This window comes from Echinops telfairi, unplaced genomic scaffold (assembly GCF_000313985.2).
Source record: "Echinops telfairi isolate 266 unplaced genomic scaffold, ASM31398v2 ScPeMD7_7410;HRSCAF=8448, whole genome shotgun sequence".
NCBI classification, from domain to species: Eukaryota; Metazoa; Chordata; class Mammalia; order Afrosoricida; family Tenrecidae; genus Echinops; species Echinops telfairi.
Genome location: NW_022111310.1, coordinates 24913460 through 24927331, shown reverse-complemented (window position 1 = coordinate 24927331; position 13872 = coordinate 24913460). Strand labels below are relative to the sequence as shown.

Below are 13872 nucleotides of genomic sequence, written 5' to 3'. Positions count from 1 at the left end.
AAAAAAAAAAAGGAAATAAATAAATAAATATATCCATGAATGTGTAGAACAATCAGGGGGCACAGTTAAGAAATGTGTTAGCCATAACTAACCACCTTGCGGGAATGAGTCACTGGGCTTTGGGGATAGCTAAGTAAGTCGGCATAGCGTAATGCACAAGGACAATGGTCCACATCCTCCTCTGGGGAGCAGTAAGCACAGGGACTTCAGAAGCTAACAGGTAGCCATATAAGATTCAATTTTTGGCATCCATCCAGAGGAAAGGGTGAAGAAAATTAAAGATTGAAGTAATACAAAGCATTTTCTCTGACCATAAGAGTATAAAGCTAGAAATTAACAACAGGAAGAAATATACTTGGAAACTAAATAATATACTAGTAGAGAACTATTAGGTCAAAGAAAAATCGAGTGAAATTTAGAAATTCTTAGAGTCAAATGACAATGAGAACGTAATATATCAAAACCTTTAGTACACAGCAAAGGCAGTACTCAGAGGAAAGTTCATAGCATTGAATGCCTACATTAAGAAAAAATGAAGCCAAAATCATTAATTTAAACAAACAACTTCAACAAATAGGGGAGAAAAAGGAGTAAAAGAAGCCAAAAGCTAGTCAAATAATAATAATAATAATAAAGATTAGGGATGAACTATTTTAAAAACAATAGAATCAACAAAACCAGAAATTGGTTCTTTCAAAGGATATTGTGGGTGCTGTTGAGTTGACACTGAATGATGGCGACCCTTTAGATAGAGAAGGAAACACTGCCCAGTCCCGTATCATCCTCACAATTGTTCTAGTTGAGCCCATTGTTGCAGCCACTGTGCCAGTCCATTTCATCTTGGGATTTCCTCTCTTTTTGGGAGGCTTGTGTGCTTGACCAATCACAGCATCCGTTTCTCTCCATAATACATCTAAAGTAGGTTAGATGAAATAGCACTGCCTCCGCTTCTTAAGAGATTTCTGGCTGCACTTGCTTCTTCCAACACTGATTTGTTTGTTCTTCCAACAGTCCACGATAGGGTCAATATCCAAACGCATCAATTTGTCTTCTGCCTTCTCTCTTCCTCGGCCAGCTTTCACATGCATATGATGTGATAGCAAATATCTTGACTTGGGTCAGGTGCACCTTAGTCCTCAAAGTGACTGCTGTGCCCTTAAGCACTCAACACTAAGGAGGTCTTGGGCAGCAGGTTTGTCCACTGCAATGCTTTTGGATCTCTTGACCGCTGCTTCCATGAGCATTGATTGTGAATCCAAGCAAAATGAAATCGTTGACAATTTCAGTCTTTTCTCTAGTTATCCCGGTGGTAGCTAGCTATGAAGATTTTTGTTTTCTTTGCGTTGAGGTGGAATCCATACTGAAGGGTTAGTGCTATCACTGTCATATGATAGTACCTGCAAGGACGGTAGTGATTATATCGTGAGGCGTTTAGGACACAGAGATGCCCCATTTTCAACCCCTGAATGCTAAAGCCCAAGTGGAAGGAGAGCAGGGAATGCCGTAAGAATAACAGATTCTTGGATTCTAAGCTAAGAATTTTAAGCTTTGTGTTTCATGTGACTGATAGTCTTTGTGGGTCATCAGATGCTTCTGAGCAAAGAATGACCTCAGTGGGGCTACATGTTAGGATGGTAACCCCCCCTGTGAGTGTAATAGCGAGTTACGCCTAAAGCAAGGGGATAAGGTCCAAAGTGTGGACCCCGAGAAGGCTGGGCTAGTGAGCAAGGCATTCTGGAGGAAGCGTTAACAGTCGCAGTGTCCTGATTGGCTGAGGGATAAGGATGAGTGCGCTGGTTCAGATGGCGCCTGGGTTTCTTGCTTGGATTCTGGAGAGATGGGGAACCGGAGGGAGAGACCAGTTTGGAGAGCTGAGGGGGAGGTGACGAGAGTTCCCTGAGCTGCCTTAAACACAACTTGTGTGGAAATTGTTCAGTGGAGAGCTAACTTTCTGAGCAAACTTTTACCAAGTACTCAATTTGAAAAAATATAAAAAGAAGAAGGCAGCTAGATCCGCCATACAAGTCCTGATGTCTGTGAAGAACGTGAGCGTTTGTCGGGGTGAGTGGAGAGAGATGATGGATATGAGTGTAGGGCACAGGAGAGCCATCTGTGGTGGTTGAACTGCCCCTTCCTGTCCCCCACCCCCCCACCCCCTGAGCTCCTGTTGTTCTCCTCGTTAGGATGGACAGCTAACAGGTGGGGGTGGACACCCTCTTTAAAGCTCACTCACTCTCATCCCTTTGGGTCGGGTAGCACTTGGTTCACAGAAGTAGCTGTCATTGCATATTATGCTTCCTCGTTACTTAACACTTTTTACATTTTTCTTGAGGTTCCATCCACACTGATCTGGAGTCTGCACATACATCACTGTTTGTGTGCTTCCACAGGTTCTGCAAACACTTTTGCCTGTGGTTCAGAGCTGCATAATTCCCTGACATCAGAAATTCAGTTCCTGAGGAAGCAGAACCAGGGCCTCAATATGATGCTTGCCAAAGGGTCCAGAGGTAAGGATTACGGGAGCAGCTGCGGCCTGGTGCTCCAGAGCCTGGCGTGGTGTCGCAGTGGAGAGAGTGCAGGGTTGGGGCCTGACCCACCGAGGTTCAGATCCTGTGACTGTGGACAGCTCGCTTAGCCTCTCTAAGCATCCATGTCCTTATCTGTGAGCTGGGTGTATCACACAGGATGAGCGTGACAATTACATGATTGAAAACATGAGCATGGTAACTGTAACACAGGAAAGGCTCAGTAATTATTACTTACTTTTCTGCCACTTGCCTCCTATATGATAGAAAGACAGCTTTCTATTCCCATAAATAGTTACTGTATGGAACTCACAGGGCCAGTTCACTCTGTACTGTGAGTTGGCATCGACTCCATGGCAGTGAGATTTTTCTCATCCTCTATATATAGCCACATCTCATTGGTCTTGGTACCCAGTGGAAGAGGTGGGACAGGAAATGTATTACTGCCAAGTTCTCACCTGGAAATTTCATATCATTGGCAAAGCTTGCCCATGTAACATCAGCAAAGTATACCTAGTATTTCTTGTAAAGAGCCCTTTCCTTAATTTCTTCCATTTGGAATTTAGAAACCTTTAAAGAGCTTTTATTTATATTATCTCTCCACCTTGAGGGAGAAAGACGAGGCTTTCTACGCCTGTCAATAGTTACAGTCTAGGAACCCACAGGAGGCAGTCCTGTCTTGCACTGTAGGATCACTCACTGTGAGTCGGAATCAATTGGATGGCAGTGAGTTTGGCTTGTTTTTTTCAGTATTTATAACATTTCTGGGACCGAGTATTATTAGCCCTATTTTACAGGTGAGACATTGAGGTTTAACGAGTTTACCAGCCTGTAGTCAGAGAACTAAAAAGGTGGTGCACCTGGAACTTGCGGCAACTTCACCTTCCCTAGAGAATGTCAGTGCTGACCCCGGGCTATGTCTTAGTCATCTATGGCTGCTATAACAGAAATAACAAAATGATGGCCTTAACAAACAGAAATTTATTCTCTTATAGGGTGGGAGTTTGGATGTCCAAATTCAGGGTGCTGTCTTTGGGGAATGCTTCCTCTCTCTGGGCGCACAGATTAGGAGGAAGGTCCTTGTCTCCTTTCACCAGCTATGGGTTTGGGAGTTCTTGGAGATCTGCCTGTGCCTTCTGGCTTCCATATTCTCCCGGAACTAGGTTTCCAGCACAGGAACCCTGGGCCCAAAGGATATACATCCACTCCACTCTTGGCTCTTCCTTCTTGGTGGTAGTAAGTTTCTCTTTCTGCTCAGATGCCTTTTATATCTTAGAATTCTGAGATTGACTGAGGATAGACCCTAATACTGTAGACGGCATTCATTAATATAACTGTGTCTGATCCTGCCCCATTCGTGTCATAGAAGTGAGGAAATACAATGCATAGGGTGATTACATCATATCGCAAAAGGGAGGACAGCTGCATAATACTAAACAATGGCCCTGCCAAGTGACCACATATATGGGGTGGTGGAGGGGCACACAAGGCAAATGTATAGGTGTTTAGGATGTGAAACGGAGGCTTCTGCAAATGATTCAGCACTCAGCAAATATTTCCTGGCTTTGGTTTGATATCCAGTCCTGTATAGACTCTGATACAGAGAGAAGTGAGTGAGATCTGGCTTTTCCTGCATGATGACTGGCCACGAGAAGGCATGCATGGGGAGCTCAGGGCTCTGGAGAAGGCATCCTGGCCCCAGAAAGGCTGTGCTCAGCTGTGAGGCAAAAGATGAGTTGGGATGAGCCAGGGTGTCAGTGGATGGAGGAGAGGAGATAACACGTTAGGTTAGCGGTGCAAACAGGCTCCGGATTGGCGTCCGTGGATGATGCCAGAGTTTGGGGCCCTTTTGCTTGCCTCTACCTGTAGTTTCTACCCTATTTGATCCCTGAAGGCAAAGACATTAGGTTTTCCTGGTCCATTATTTAAGAGAAGATTTAACAGGTCTATTTCATCTGAGTGATGTTTAGTCTGCAGCCTCGATATCGACAGATTTATCTGACCAAAATGCATAAGCTAATTGGAATGGCAAAATCATAAGTGCCGGATTAAATCTCATTCTCTTCTGTATTCTTGGAGTGCCTGAGCTAAAGTGCTGTATTTGCGTAATCGGGTTGGGAAAAAACAAAACAAACTATTTCCCTTCTCAGTGGCGCTCTCTGTGGTTTGCAGATAAGCAGAAGGAGAATGAAACATTACGTGAGTCCCTCTCCAGGAAGACTGCAAGCCTGGAGCACCTTCAGCAGGAGCATGCGCGTGTGCAGGCCGAGAACGAGAGGCTGCAGAAGGAAGCCGGCGAGCAGGAGCGGCGCCGCGAGCAGCTGGTCCAGGAGATCTACACCAGCCGCAGCCAGCTGAGGAGGTAGAGGCACCGAGACTGCAGTCGTGAAACAGAACGTGCTCACCCTGCCCTAGTGCAAAGGGACAGACAGCAGACAGTGGTGAAAACCCAACCTCACGGCTGCCTGGGTGACTCTGCCTCACAGAGACCCTGTAGACAGAGTGGAACTGTCCAAGCAGACCGCCACATCTGTCCCTTATGGAGTGGCTGGTGGGCTTGAACTGGCAGCCTTTGGGTTAGTAGCCAAGTGCTTAGCCATTATGGCACCAGGGCTCCTTATGGTGACAAAACTGGATGGAGACAAATGGTCTTAATGCCGGGAGGTAACTTTCTGTGTGCTTATCGGGGCCAGGGGAGGGCGATGTCTCTGAAAAGATGCCATTTGAGCGGAGACCTGAAACGGGAGGGTGTGAGCGCTGCACATTCCCGGGGCAAGGTCATTTTCAGTTGAAGGACAGTGGCCCTGAGGCAGAGAGTCGTTGGCTGAGGTGGGCAGAACAGGGAGGCCAGTCATGTGGAGGGCACGGGCTCTTAGAGCAAACGAGGCAGAGGCACCTGGGTGCTGGATCATGCAGCACCTGGTAGCTTCTGTCAGGGCTCTGGTTGCTGCTGTGAGCGAGTGAAGAAGCCCCTGGGAGTTGTCAGCAGAGGAGTGACAGGAGCCGGGCCAAGTGTGCAAGGACCATGCTGATTACACTTCTACATTGCTGTACTCCCCCCCACCCCCGAAGCTGTGTTGTTTTCTGTGTTTTTAGTAGTTCTTGCCCTGTACTCATGAATGCCTCTCATTTTAATCTTTTTGTCCCCCAACTAAAAGATCATTTTATTGGGGGCTCTTACAGCTCTTATAAGAATTCATACATCAGTTGTATCAAGCATATTTGTACATATATTGCCATCATTATTTTCTAAACATTGGCTTTCTATTTTAGCCCTTGGTATCAGCTCCTCTTTTTCCCCTCCATCCCCCCTCCCACCTTTGTGACCCCTTTATGAATTATAAATTATTATTTTCATAGCTCAAATATCCGCTGTCTCCCTTCCCCATGGTTTCTGTTGTTTGTTCCCCCGAGGGGGGGGGGTTATGTGTCAATCATTTTGATTAGTTGTCCCTTCTTCCCCTCTTCTCCCCACCTTCCTCCTACCCTCCTGGTATCCCTACTCCCATTCCTGTTCCTGGATTATGTATGCTTTTTTTGTTCTGTTTTTTCCCCCTAGTTATTATTATTATCTTTTTTTCCTTTTTCTTTTTCTCTTTTTATTCAATCTTTTGTTTTCTTGTTGTTTTTTTCCCTGTGTTATTACTGGTTTGCCTCCCTGTATAAGATAGGATGGGGAGCAAGCTTGAGGGGAAAGCAACGGGACTACCGGTGCTGGAGGGACTTGGGGGCAGGAGGAGCAGGGGAAGGGAACGGTGAGAAACAATGCCTTAGACAGAGGAGCAACTGGGGACTTGAAATCAACAAGGAGGGGGAGGACGGAGAGATCCTGGGGGTGTTGGAGCAACAGCAATCTAGCTGAGAGGAATTACTAAGAGGCAAAAGAGGGGCGAGCATGATGGTGGGGCAGGAGGAAAGTAAAAGGAAACAGGAAAGATCTAGGAAGCAAGCTTTGGATGGAGGTATAAACATAGGTATGTACATATATAAATACATTAATTCATAAAAATAGAGGTATTGGCCTATCTACATGTATTTATATGGCAGTCCATTGAGGAAGTAGATGGACTTTGGGCCTCTGCTCAAGCCCTCCTTCAATGCAAGAACAGTTGTAGCCAACTGGCATGATATGATGCTCACCCTTCTGGCATGATCGCTGAAGACACACAATGGAGGCAGAAGCAAATGTGGTGAAGAAAGCGGATGGTGCGCGACTATTAAAAGATACAGTGTCTGGGGTCTTAAAGGCTTGAAGGTCAGCAAGCGGCCATCCAACAGTGAAGCAACAAAGCCCACATGGAAGAAGCACACCAGTCTGTGCAATCATGAGGTGTCCACAGGGTCGGGTCAGAGGCATCAGAAGACTCAAAACAAACAAACAAACAAACAAAAACTAACTAGATTGTTGAGAATGAGGTGGTCGGAGCAGAGACCCAAAACCCATCTGTAGACAATGGGACATCACCTCACTACAGAAGGGTCGCAAGGAAGGAATGAGTCGACCAGGGTGCAGTATAGCACCGATGAAACACACAATGCTCCTTTGGTTCCTTGAGGCTTCCTCACCCCCCACTCCTCCTCAACCCAGCCCTGTCTTTCATTGTGGCCTAGACCGGAGCATGTGCACAGGTACAGATAAGAGATAAGAGCTCACAACACAGAGAATTCATTTTGGTCTTAGCAGCCCTGCCCATGGCTCTCCAGCTCAGCGAATTAGCAAGATTATTAGAGGCCTCATAGCCGTCAGTTCCGGGTTTCAGCGTTTCAGTCCTGGCTCCTCTTCCCGGCTGAGTATCCCTGGGTCGAACAGTCCTTTTAGAGCAGCGGTTCTCCACCGTCCTCATTCCGTGACCCTTTCACACAGGTCCTCATGTGGTGGTGACCCCAACCATAACGTTATTTTCATTGCTACTTCATAACTATAATTTTGCTACTGTTAGGAATCGGACGACCCCTGTTGAAGGGTCGTTCGACCCCCAGGTTGAGAACCGCTGTTTTAGAGCCTTCCCACCTCTGAACGGATGATTGCTGGCACCTCCCTTAGACGGTGGCTGTGAAGGTTCCTGTAGATAACATTAGTACAGTCAGGGACCCGGAGGGCACTTGGGCAAAGTGGCTGGGATTTAGATTCATGTCCCCACTTGCTGCTTTGGGCTACAGTCTTCTGACCAGTGGCGGGGCGGTGTGCATACGCCATAGTCCATCAGAACTAACCTCCTGTGCGTGTGGTCGGGGGGTTTTTCAGGGCCCAGGAGGAGGTGAAGGTGAGGCAGCAGCTGCTCTCACAGAACGACGAGCTTCTCCAGTCCCTGCGAATGGAGCTGAAGGTGTATGAGAAGCTGGATGAAGAGCACAGGCGCCCGAGAGGTACCGGGCTCTGAGCCGCGGCCCTCTCCCCTGGGAGTGGCCTGGTTTGACCTCTGAACACACCATACACCCCCCTCCCCCCCAATTCAGCCAGAAGACTGATTTCTGAACTCCTTCCTGAATACCACTTCCAAGCCCTACGTTTGCCTTGCGGGTGGGACAGGTCTATTTTGAATGAAGCAGCAGGAGACACAGAAAAACTTTGCCTCCAGAGTCAGCAGGGATCTAGATTTTGATACCCTCGTTTCTCGGCTGTGTGACCTTTAGCAGGTCATTTGGCCTCTCTGGGCCTATTTCTTTTTCTGTGAGACCTGTTTGTTCTGAAGAGTTGTTGTGGAAATTAAGAGCTCATTTATTTAAAACCCGTTATTATAGTGCCTGGCACATAGTAGGCTATCAACAGGTCACGTCTGTGCGTGTGGTTTCTCTAGCCCCTTCACTTAGCAGCTGTTTACTGAGTACCTGCCCTGTGCCGGCCATTGCCCTGGAGGTGGTGGCTAGCCCTGCTCTTCGCTGGTCCTGGGAGAGCGACCAGTGGGAGAGACTCAGCTAAGCCCGAATGTTTCAGAAGCAGTTTGGAGGGGTGGTGGGCTCTTGTTTGCTTGTTTGTTTTAAATTAATTTTCCAGACGGTGTCTCCCTGTTGAAAGCTTCTCTAGGAAGGGTCATCTCACAGATTTCATGTTCTCCTCACGTTGCTTTTCTGATTCTTTCTGTTGTGCCTTTTTAATACACCGCAGCCTTAAAATCAGCCCCTTTCAGTCTATAATTCCAGCCCAAATAGGTTTTATTAGTACTAGACATAATTTCGGGGTTTGGTGTGCAATTTGCTAGGCTTTTATAGCCAGAAGTGAAAATTAATTTCCAGCTCTTATTTAGCCTGTGGAATAGCAGCAATTAAGTCTGCCAATATTTTTGTTTTTAACGTCTAGTTGTTATTTTAAATTGCACCTCGTTCTCCGGAAGGGGAGGGTGATGGCAGTGGCAGGTTTAAAATGCTCTTGAGTTGCTTTGCAGGCTGACCTTTGGATTACGGGAGATGTTAAGTTTTTCCCTTGGGTGTGTTCGCAGAGGCCCGGGCCGAGGCGTCAGGCGAAGGCTGGAGGGGCCAGGGCCCCTTTGGTGACCTGCATGGCCTCCTGGGAGAGATCCAGATGCTGCGGGCGCACTTGGAGAGGAGCATCGACACCAACCGCTCCCTGCAGAGCAAACTGGAGGAGCAGCTGGCGCAGGGTGAGAGGAAGGCACCGGAAGCAGCTGGCACCTGAGCTGTCCAAGCCCCGTCCGGCCCCCAGCGGCCCTGGGGCCAGACAGACACGGCCGCCACCTGCCTCCCCCTCACTTCTTTGTGAGCCGGCCCATGCTACAGGAGCTGAGCTGCCCAGTGAGGCCCTGGCCCCCGGGGGTGTATTTCCCTTGGCAGCTGGCACTGTGTGCCCTGGAAGCCAAGGCCTGGCTGCTAGTTAGCTGTCACCTTTGGCAAAGTGGTATCTTCTGTCCAGGGCCTCTTGCTTCCCAGGGCAGTGCAGTTTGGGCTTCTAATAGCCCGTGTTGCCCCTGGTCCTGCTCCTCTGTTCACCTTGCTCCCTGACTGGAAATCCTGTCTAGCCCCCCGCTGCCTTTGTAAAAATCTGTAGCCCTTCTTTCGGTGTTCAGTCTCTCCGAGCCTGGGCGGGGCGTCCTGGCAAGTGTGAAAGTGGGGCCGGGTTGCAGTGTAATGTCTGGCTCGTCTCTCCTCTCCACACCAGGCAGCAGTCAGAAGCCGAGCAGAGGTGCTGCTCACGCTGAACAGCCGGCCGGGGCCAGGCCCAAGTCAGGCAGCTGGGCCATTGTCTGTATTCCCTAGACAAAGGACGGAGGCCCAGACAGGGAGGGGCTTGCCCAAAGTGACTCAGCAACTGGAGCCGGACGCGCCTTTGCTTTCCCGAAGGAGCCTGCTTGTCAGGGGATGGCCATCCCGACGGCCCAGGGTGGGGTGTGCACGGTTCTCTCATCCCTTCATCACGGCAGGCCTTGTGCACATTGGGTTTGGGGCCAGCCTCTGCCCTCTTTGTTTGGGCCCATTAGGACACCATCGATGTTGTCCCTAACTTTACATGGGCTTCCTAGTTACTGTTTGCAGACTATTCTTCTTGGTCACTAAACCATTACGCTATTCTTTTCGATGATGAAAGTGGTCTCTGATATGGGGCTTTTAATAAGCTTTTTCATGTTAAAGCAGTTTTATGAGGATAAATCCCTTCTCCGGGGGCTGGGGGACTCTAAAGGGCTGGACAGATGTCACGCTGCCTTCTGCTTGGATACACAGAGCGTTGTACAGAGGCACAGTGAGCGTCACTGGGTGGGCCTCTGGCCCTTTGTAGAGCTGTGAGGAGGCGGGACCAAGGGGATGGAGGGTGTGGACTGGGGGGTTGAAGCTGGGTGCCCCACTCCCGACCCTGGCCCCGTTGCGCAGCTTGTGCCAGCTTTTGAAGACCAGCTGCAGTCAGCCCTCGTGGTGGGAGTGTTGCAAGCCCCCTGTCGTGCTTCCACAGCGCGGTTCTGCGCCCTCAGGAGAAGCAGTGCATCGCAGGCAGCAGCTTTCTCTCTGCTCTGGACATCGGCTGTGCTTGGCAGAGGACCATGCTCTCCGTCCTGCCGTTGTGGGGAGGAGCTCCCCAGACTGGGGCTCTTCGGGCCTGGCACCATTCCTGTTCTGCCATACCCACATGTGCTGGGGGCTGATGGCAGATCGAGTCCTCTCTGGGTCTCCTCTCCCAGGACTCTGATGCCCGATCCCGTCCTGCTTTCTAAGCTGTTGGGACTTGAGATGTGAGAGGGCTTTCTAAGTCAGGCAATGCCACACCCGTCATGTAATAGCGCACAATGTTGAAAATTCATAGCCCTCCCCCCCATGCCCCCAATCCTACTTTGGGTCACTCCTCTCTGGCTCGGGTTATTATGACAGCCTGCAGACCAGCCCCTCCAGCCCCTGAGCCCAGGGCCTGGGTGGACATTGCCCTGCCTGCAGTCCATGAGGGAGTCCCTGCCACCCTCACAGTTCTAGCTTGCATCCCATGCCAGCTTCCTGTACGGCTGTGCCCCCAGTCTGGTGACACCCAGCTCCCTCCACTGTGACTCTGCTGCTCTTTCTCTGCCTGGGATCTTCTTCCCCACCCTGCTTTCCCTGTCCCCGTGGGTTTCTCACACCCAGTCTTAAAACACAATGCAGGTGTGAGCCTTGGGGAAGTCGGGTCGGGACCAGCTCCCCTCCGTGAGGGGAAATAATTGCTGTTTCCCCACTCCCCGCCCTGTACCTGCCTGGACACATGGGCTCATCTAGGGGAAGGAGGTGGGCCTGGTCTCCCTCTACTCTTTGCGTCCTGCATGGTGAATGAATGTGTGCATCTGTGTGTGTAAAGGAGCCAATGTATAAAGTTGTTTTTCTTTATTCTCATTCAATTCTTATGCAAATATGGATTACTTTGAAATAAAACTCACCCCCCTCGTGAAGTTTCCCCCCCTCCCACGTGCTCTTTAATATATTTAATGTATTTACTGTAATTATATATATATATATGTACTACCATTGTCTCATAGATTGCCCATAATTATAACATGTATAGTGGTGGTGGTTTCGAACTACTGACCTGTGGTTAGCAGCTCAATGCATAACCCATGATGACACAAAACACTTTCTGTGTTAGTACTGTGCATACACAGTCATTTTCCATTGGTCTATATGTCAATCATATCCATACCAGACTTTTGGTGTCTGTAGCTTTGTAATATATATTGAGATTGGGACGTCGTCCTCCTCCTCCTCCTCCTCTATTCTTTTTCAAGATCGATTTGGTTAGTGGGGCCTGCCTGCAGGGCCATAGACCTTCAAGGATTGCCATGCCTGCAAAGAAGTCTGTTGAAATTTTGATGCAATTGGGTTGACTCTGTAGATAGTTTTGGGTAGTTCTGATGTCTTAATAATGTCTTCTGTTTTGTGAGCACTTTGGACCATTGTTTTTCTTCCTGTGTTTTTGCATTTTACAGGTGGTAACAGATGTCCCGTGTTAAATGAGGAGCCGAATGATCTGTTTGATCCCACCCTGGCTGCACCACCCAAATCAGGTACAACGCTGAAGGCCTTGTGAGACCACAGCAGGACGACTTTTTGAATGGAAGAGAAAGGGGTTTCGGGTCCCAACTCAAGACAGTATTTGGTTCACGTTCACTACTGGGTTATTTTGATCTTCTCTAAACCGGTCAATCCATCCACAGGTGTTCCCCCCTCAGCGATGTCATCCTGGCCCTGTTGCCCTAGACTGAACTCTGCGTGCACTGTAGCGTGGCTTGTGTGGAATCTCTGTAGTCTGGCCCCAGCAGGCCTCTCTGCCTTCGTCCTCAGCCCACGTGCAGCCACAAGGGTGGCTCCCCATCTGACAGACGAGCCTGCATTTCCTCTCACTGTGACTTTGCTGTGTGGTTTCCCTTCTTTCCAGGCCATTCCTGGTTCCATCTTCTGCCACTGAAAACCCTATGACTCCCTCACGGCCCAGCGCAAGTGCAAATGCTGTGAGGTGCCTTTCCTGTGGGCATCCTTAGGTGAAGAGGCAACACAAGTTTACTCTCTTTGCCCTAATACTCGCTGCCAGTCCAGCCCAGTCCAATTAGCGCTTCTCCTTGGAAGCGCTCCCTGCACGGGAACTGGTTCTTCTCTGCTCTGAGCTTGGCCTTGTCATCATTATGCTATTCTGCCTCCCTCCTCTATCTCTGTTCCCCCAGGACCTCGGCCTCCTGGGCGACACTCAGCTTGGCTCCTTTGTGTGAATGAAGTCTTCCATGGAAGGGTAAAGAGCCCTGCTAGCACCCTGAGCTAAGCATTAGGCTGCTAACCATAAGGTCAGCCGTTCAAACCACCAGTCACTCCATGGGTGAAAGGTGAGGCTGTCTGTTCCGGAAAGCTGTACAGAATTCCACTCTGCCCTGTAGGGTCCCCTTGAGTCAAACACCTCTGCATTGAGGATGCCCCATAAATGCTGGTAGGATGGTATTTATCGTCTCCCCTGAGATGAATAAGCCTTGTGAGGGAAAGTCTATGCACTGAGCTCCAGGAACCAGGCTCAGTGTCCCTCTGGACTAGTGTCAAGGGAGACTGATGTGTGGCTGAGCTGCTTGGCAGCCTCCCAGCCAGCTGCAGGGCCCCTAGCTCTGCAGAGGCTTGCACCCAGTGCACCTGCCTTTCTGCCTCCTATTTTGTAGCTTCAGAGACTCTTCTACTCTATGGCGATGACGTGGACTCCCTCTCCTGTGACAGTGGCAGCTTGGTCACCGGTAGCCCGTGCATGCCTCACCCGGTCCCCGGCCACCACCTGTGGGCCAACAAGAGTGGCTGCCACGTGTTGGGCCTGATCGAGGACTACAATGCCCTACGTAAGCAGATCAGCTGGGGGCAGAGACTCCTTGCTGAAATGGATATCCAAATCCAGGAAGCTCCTGGCCCTACAGTTCAAGAGCTGGCCACAAAGGTAATCCAGCGCGCACCTGGAGGGCGGTGGGGGAGGGGGAGGAGATGCGCCTGAGAGTCAGTAGAGCAGGAGGAGTGGCTGGTCTCAGTCCAGCCCTGAGAAGAGGACCTAGGAAATGTGATTCATGAAGGTCAGGTCCAACCCGGGGGACCAGTCATTGAAACATCTGAGGGGAAATTTGTTGAGATTTGTTGGAACCTGCTACATGTGCCAGTGATTGACTGCCTCTGCCTAGTCTCTGAACCATTCAGCCACCTGCCCACTTATCCTTTGACACATCTGTCCGCCGTGTGTCTGTCCAGTCGCCTGTGCATTTACCCCTGCAGGCCGCCATGCTTTTCTTACCCCTTCTCCTCGCCTTTATCCTACTGGAATCCTCATTGAAAGCCACCCTTCGCCCACACACCAACCAGGCTTTGGACATTCGTTTCTTCATTCACTCTTCCAAGGCTTGGGAGCTTGCTGCTTTCCCTCCGGATT

The 13872-nt window shown here is 49.6% G+C and overlaps 1 protein-coding gene across 6 annotated transcripts in view; it reads left to right on the top strand.

The window, feature by feature from the left end:
* CDK5RAP2 (CDK5 regulatory subunit associated protein 2) overlaps positions 1–13872 on the top strand; it is a 209163-nt gene that overhangs the window by 182982 nt on the left and 12309 nt on the right. For 4 of the 6 annotated variants that reach the window (XR_006680712.1, XM_045296558.1, XM_045296556.1 and 1 more), the window contains 6 exons: positions 2391–2507; positions 4698–4887; positions 7771–7892; positions 8963–9124; positions 11918–11995; positions 13127–13392. Coding sequence is in view for 5 of the 6 variants with exons in the window: in XM_045296558.1 (XP_045152493.1) it covers positions 2391–2507; positions 4698–4887; positions 7771–7892; positions 8963–9124; positions 11918–11995; positions 13127–13392 (935 nt within the window). In the remaining variant the exon portion in view is untranslated. Of the gene's footprint in view, positions 1–2390; positions 2508–4697; positions 4888–7770; positions 7893–8962; positions 9125–11917; positions 11996–12649; positions 12715–13126; positions 13393–13872 lie in introns of those variants that run through there. The other 2 variants (XM_045296559.1, XM_045296557.1) reach the window with 2 other exon arrangements.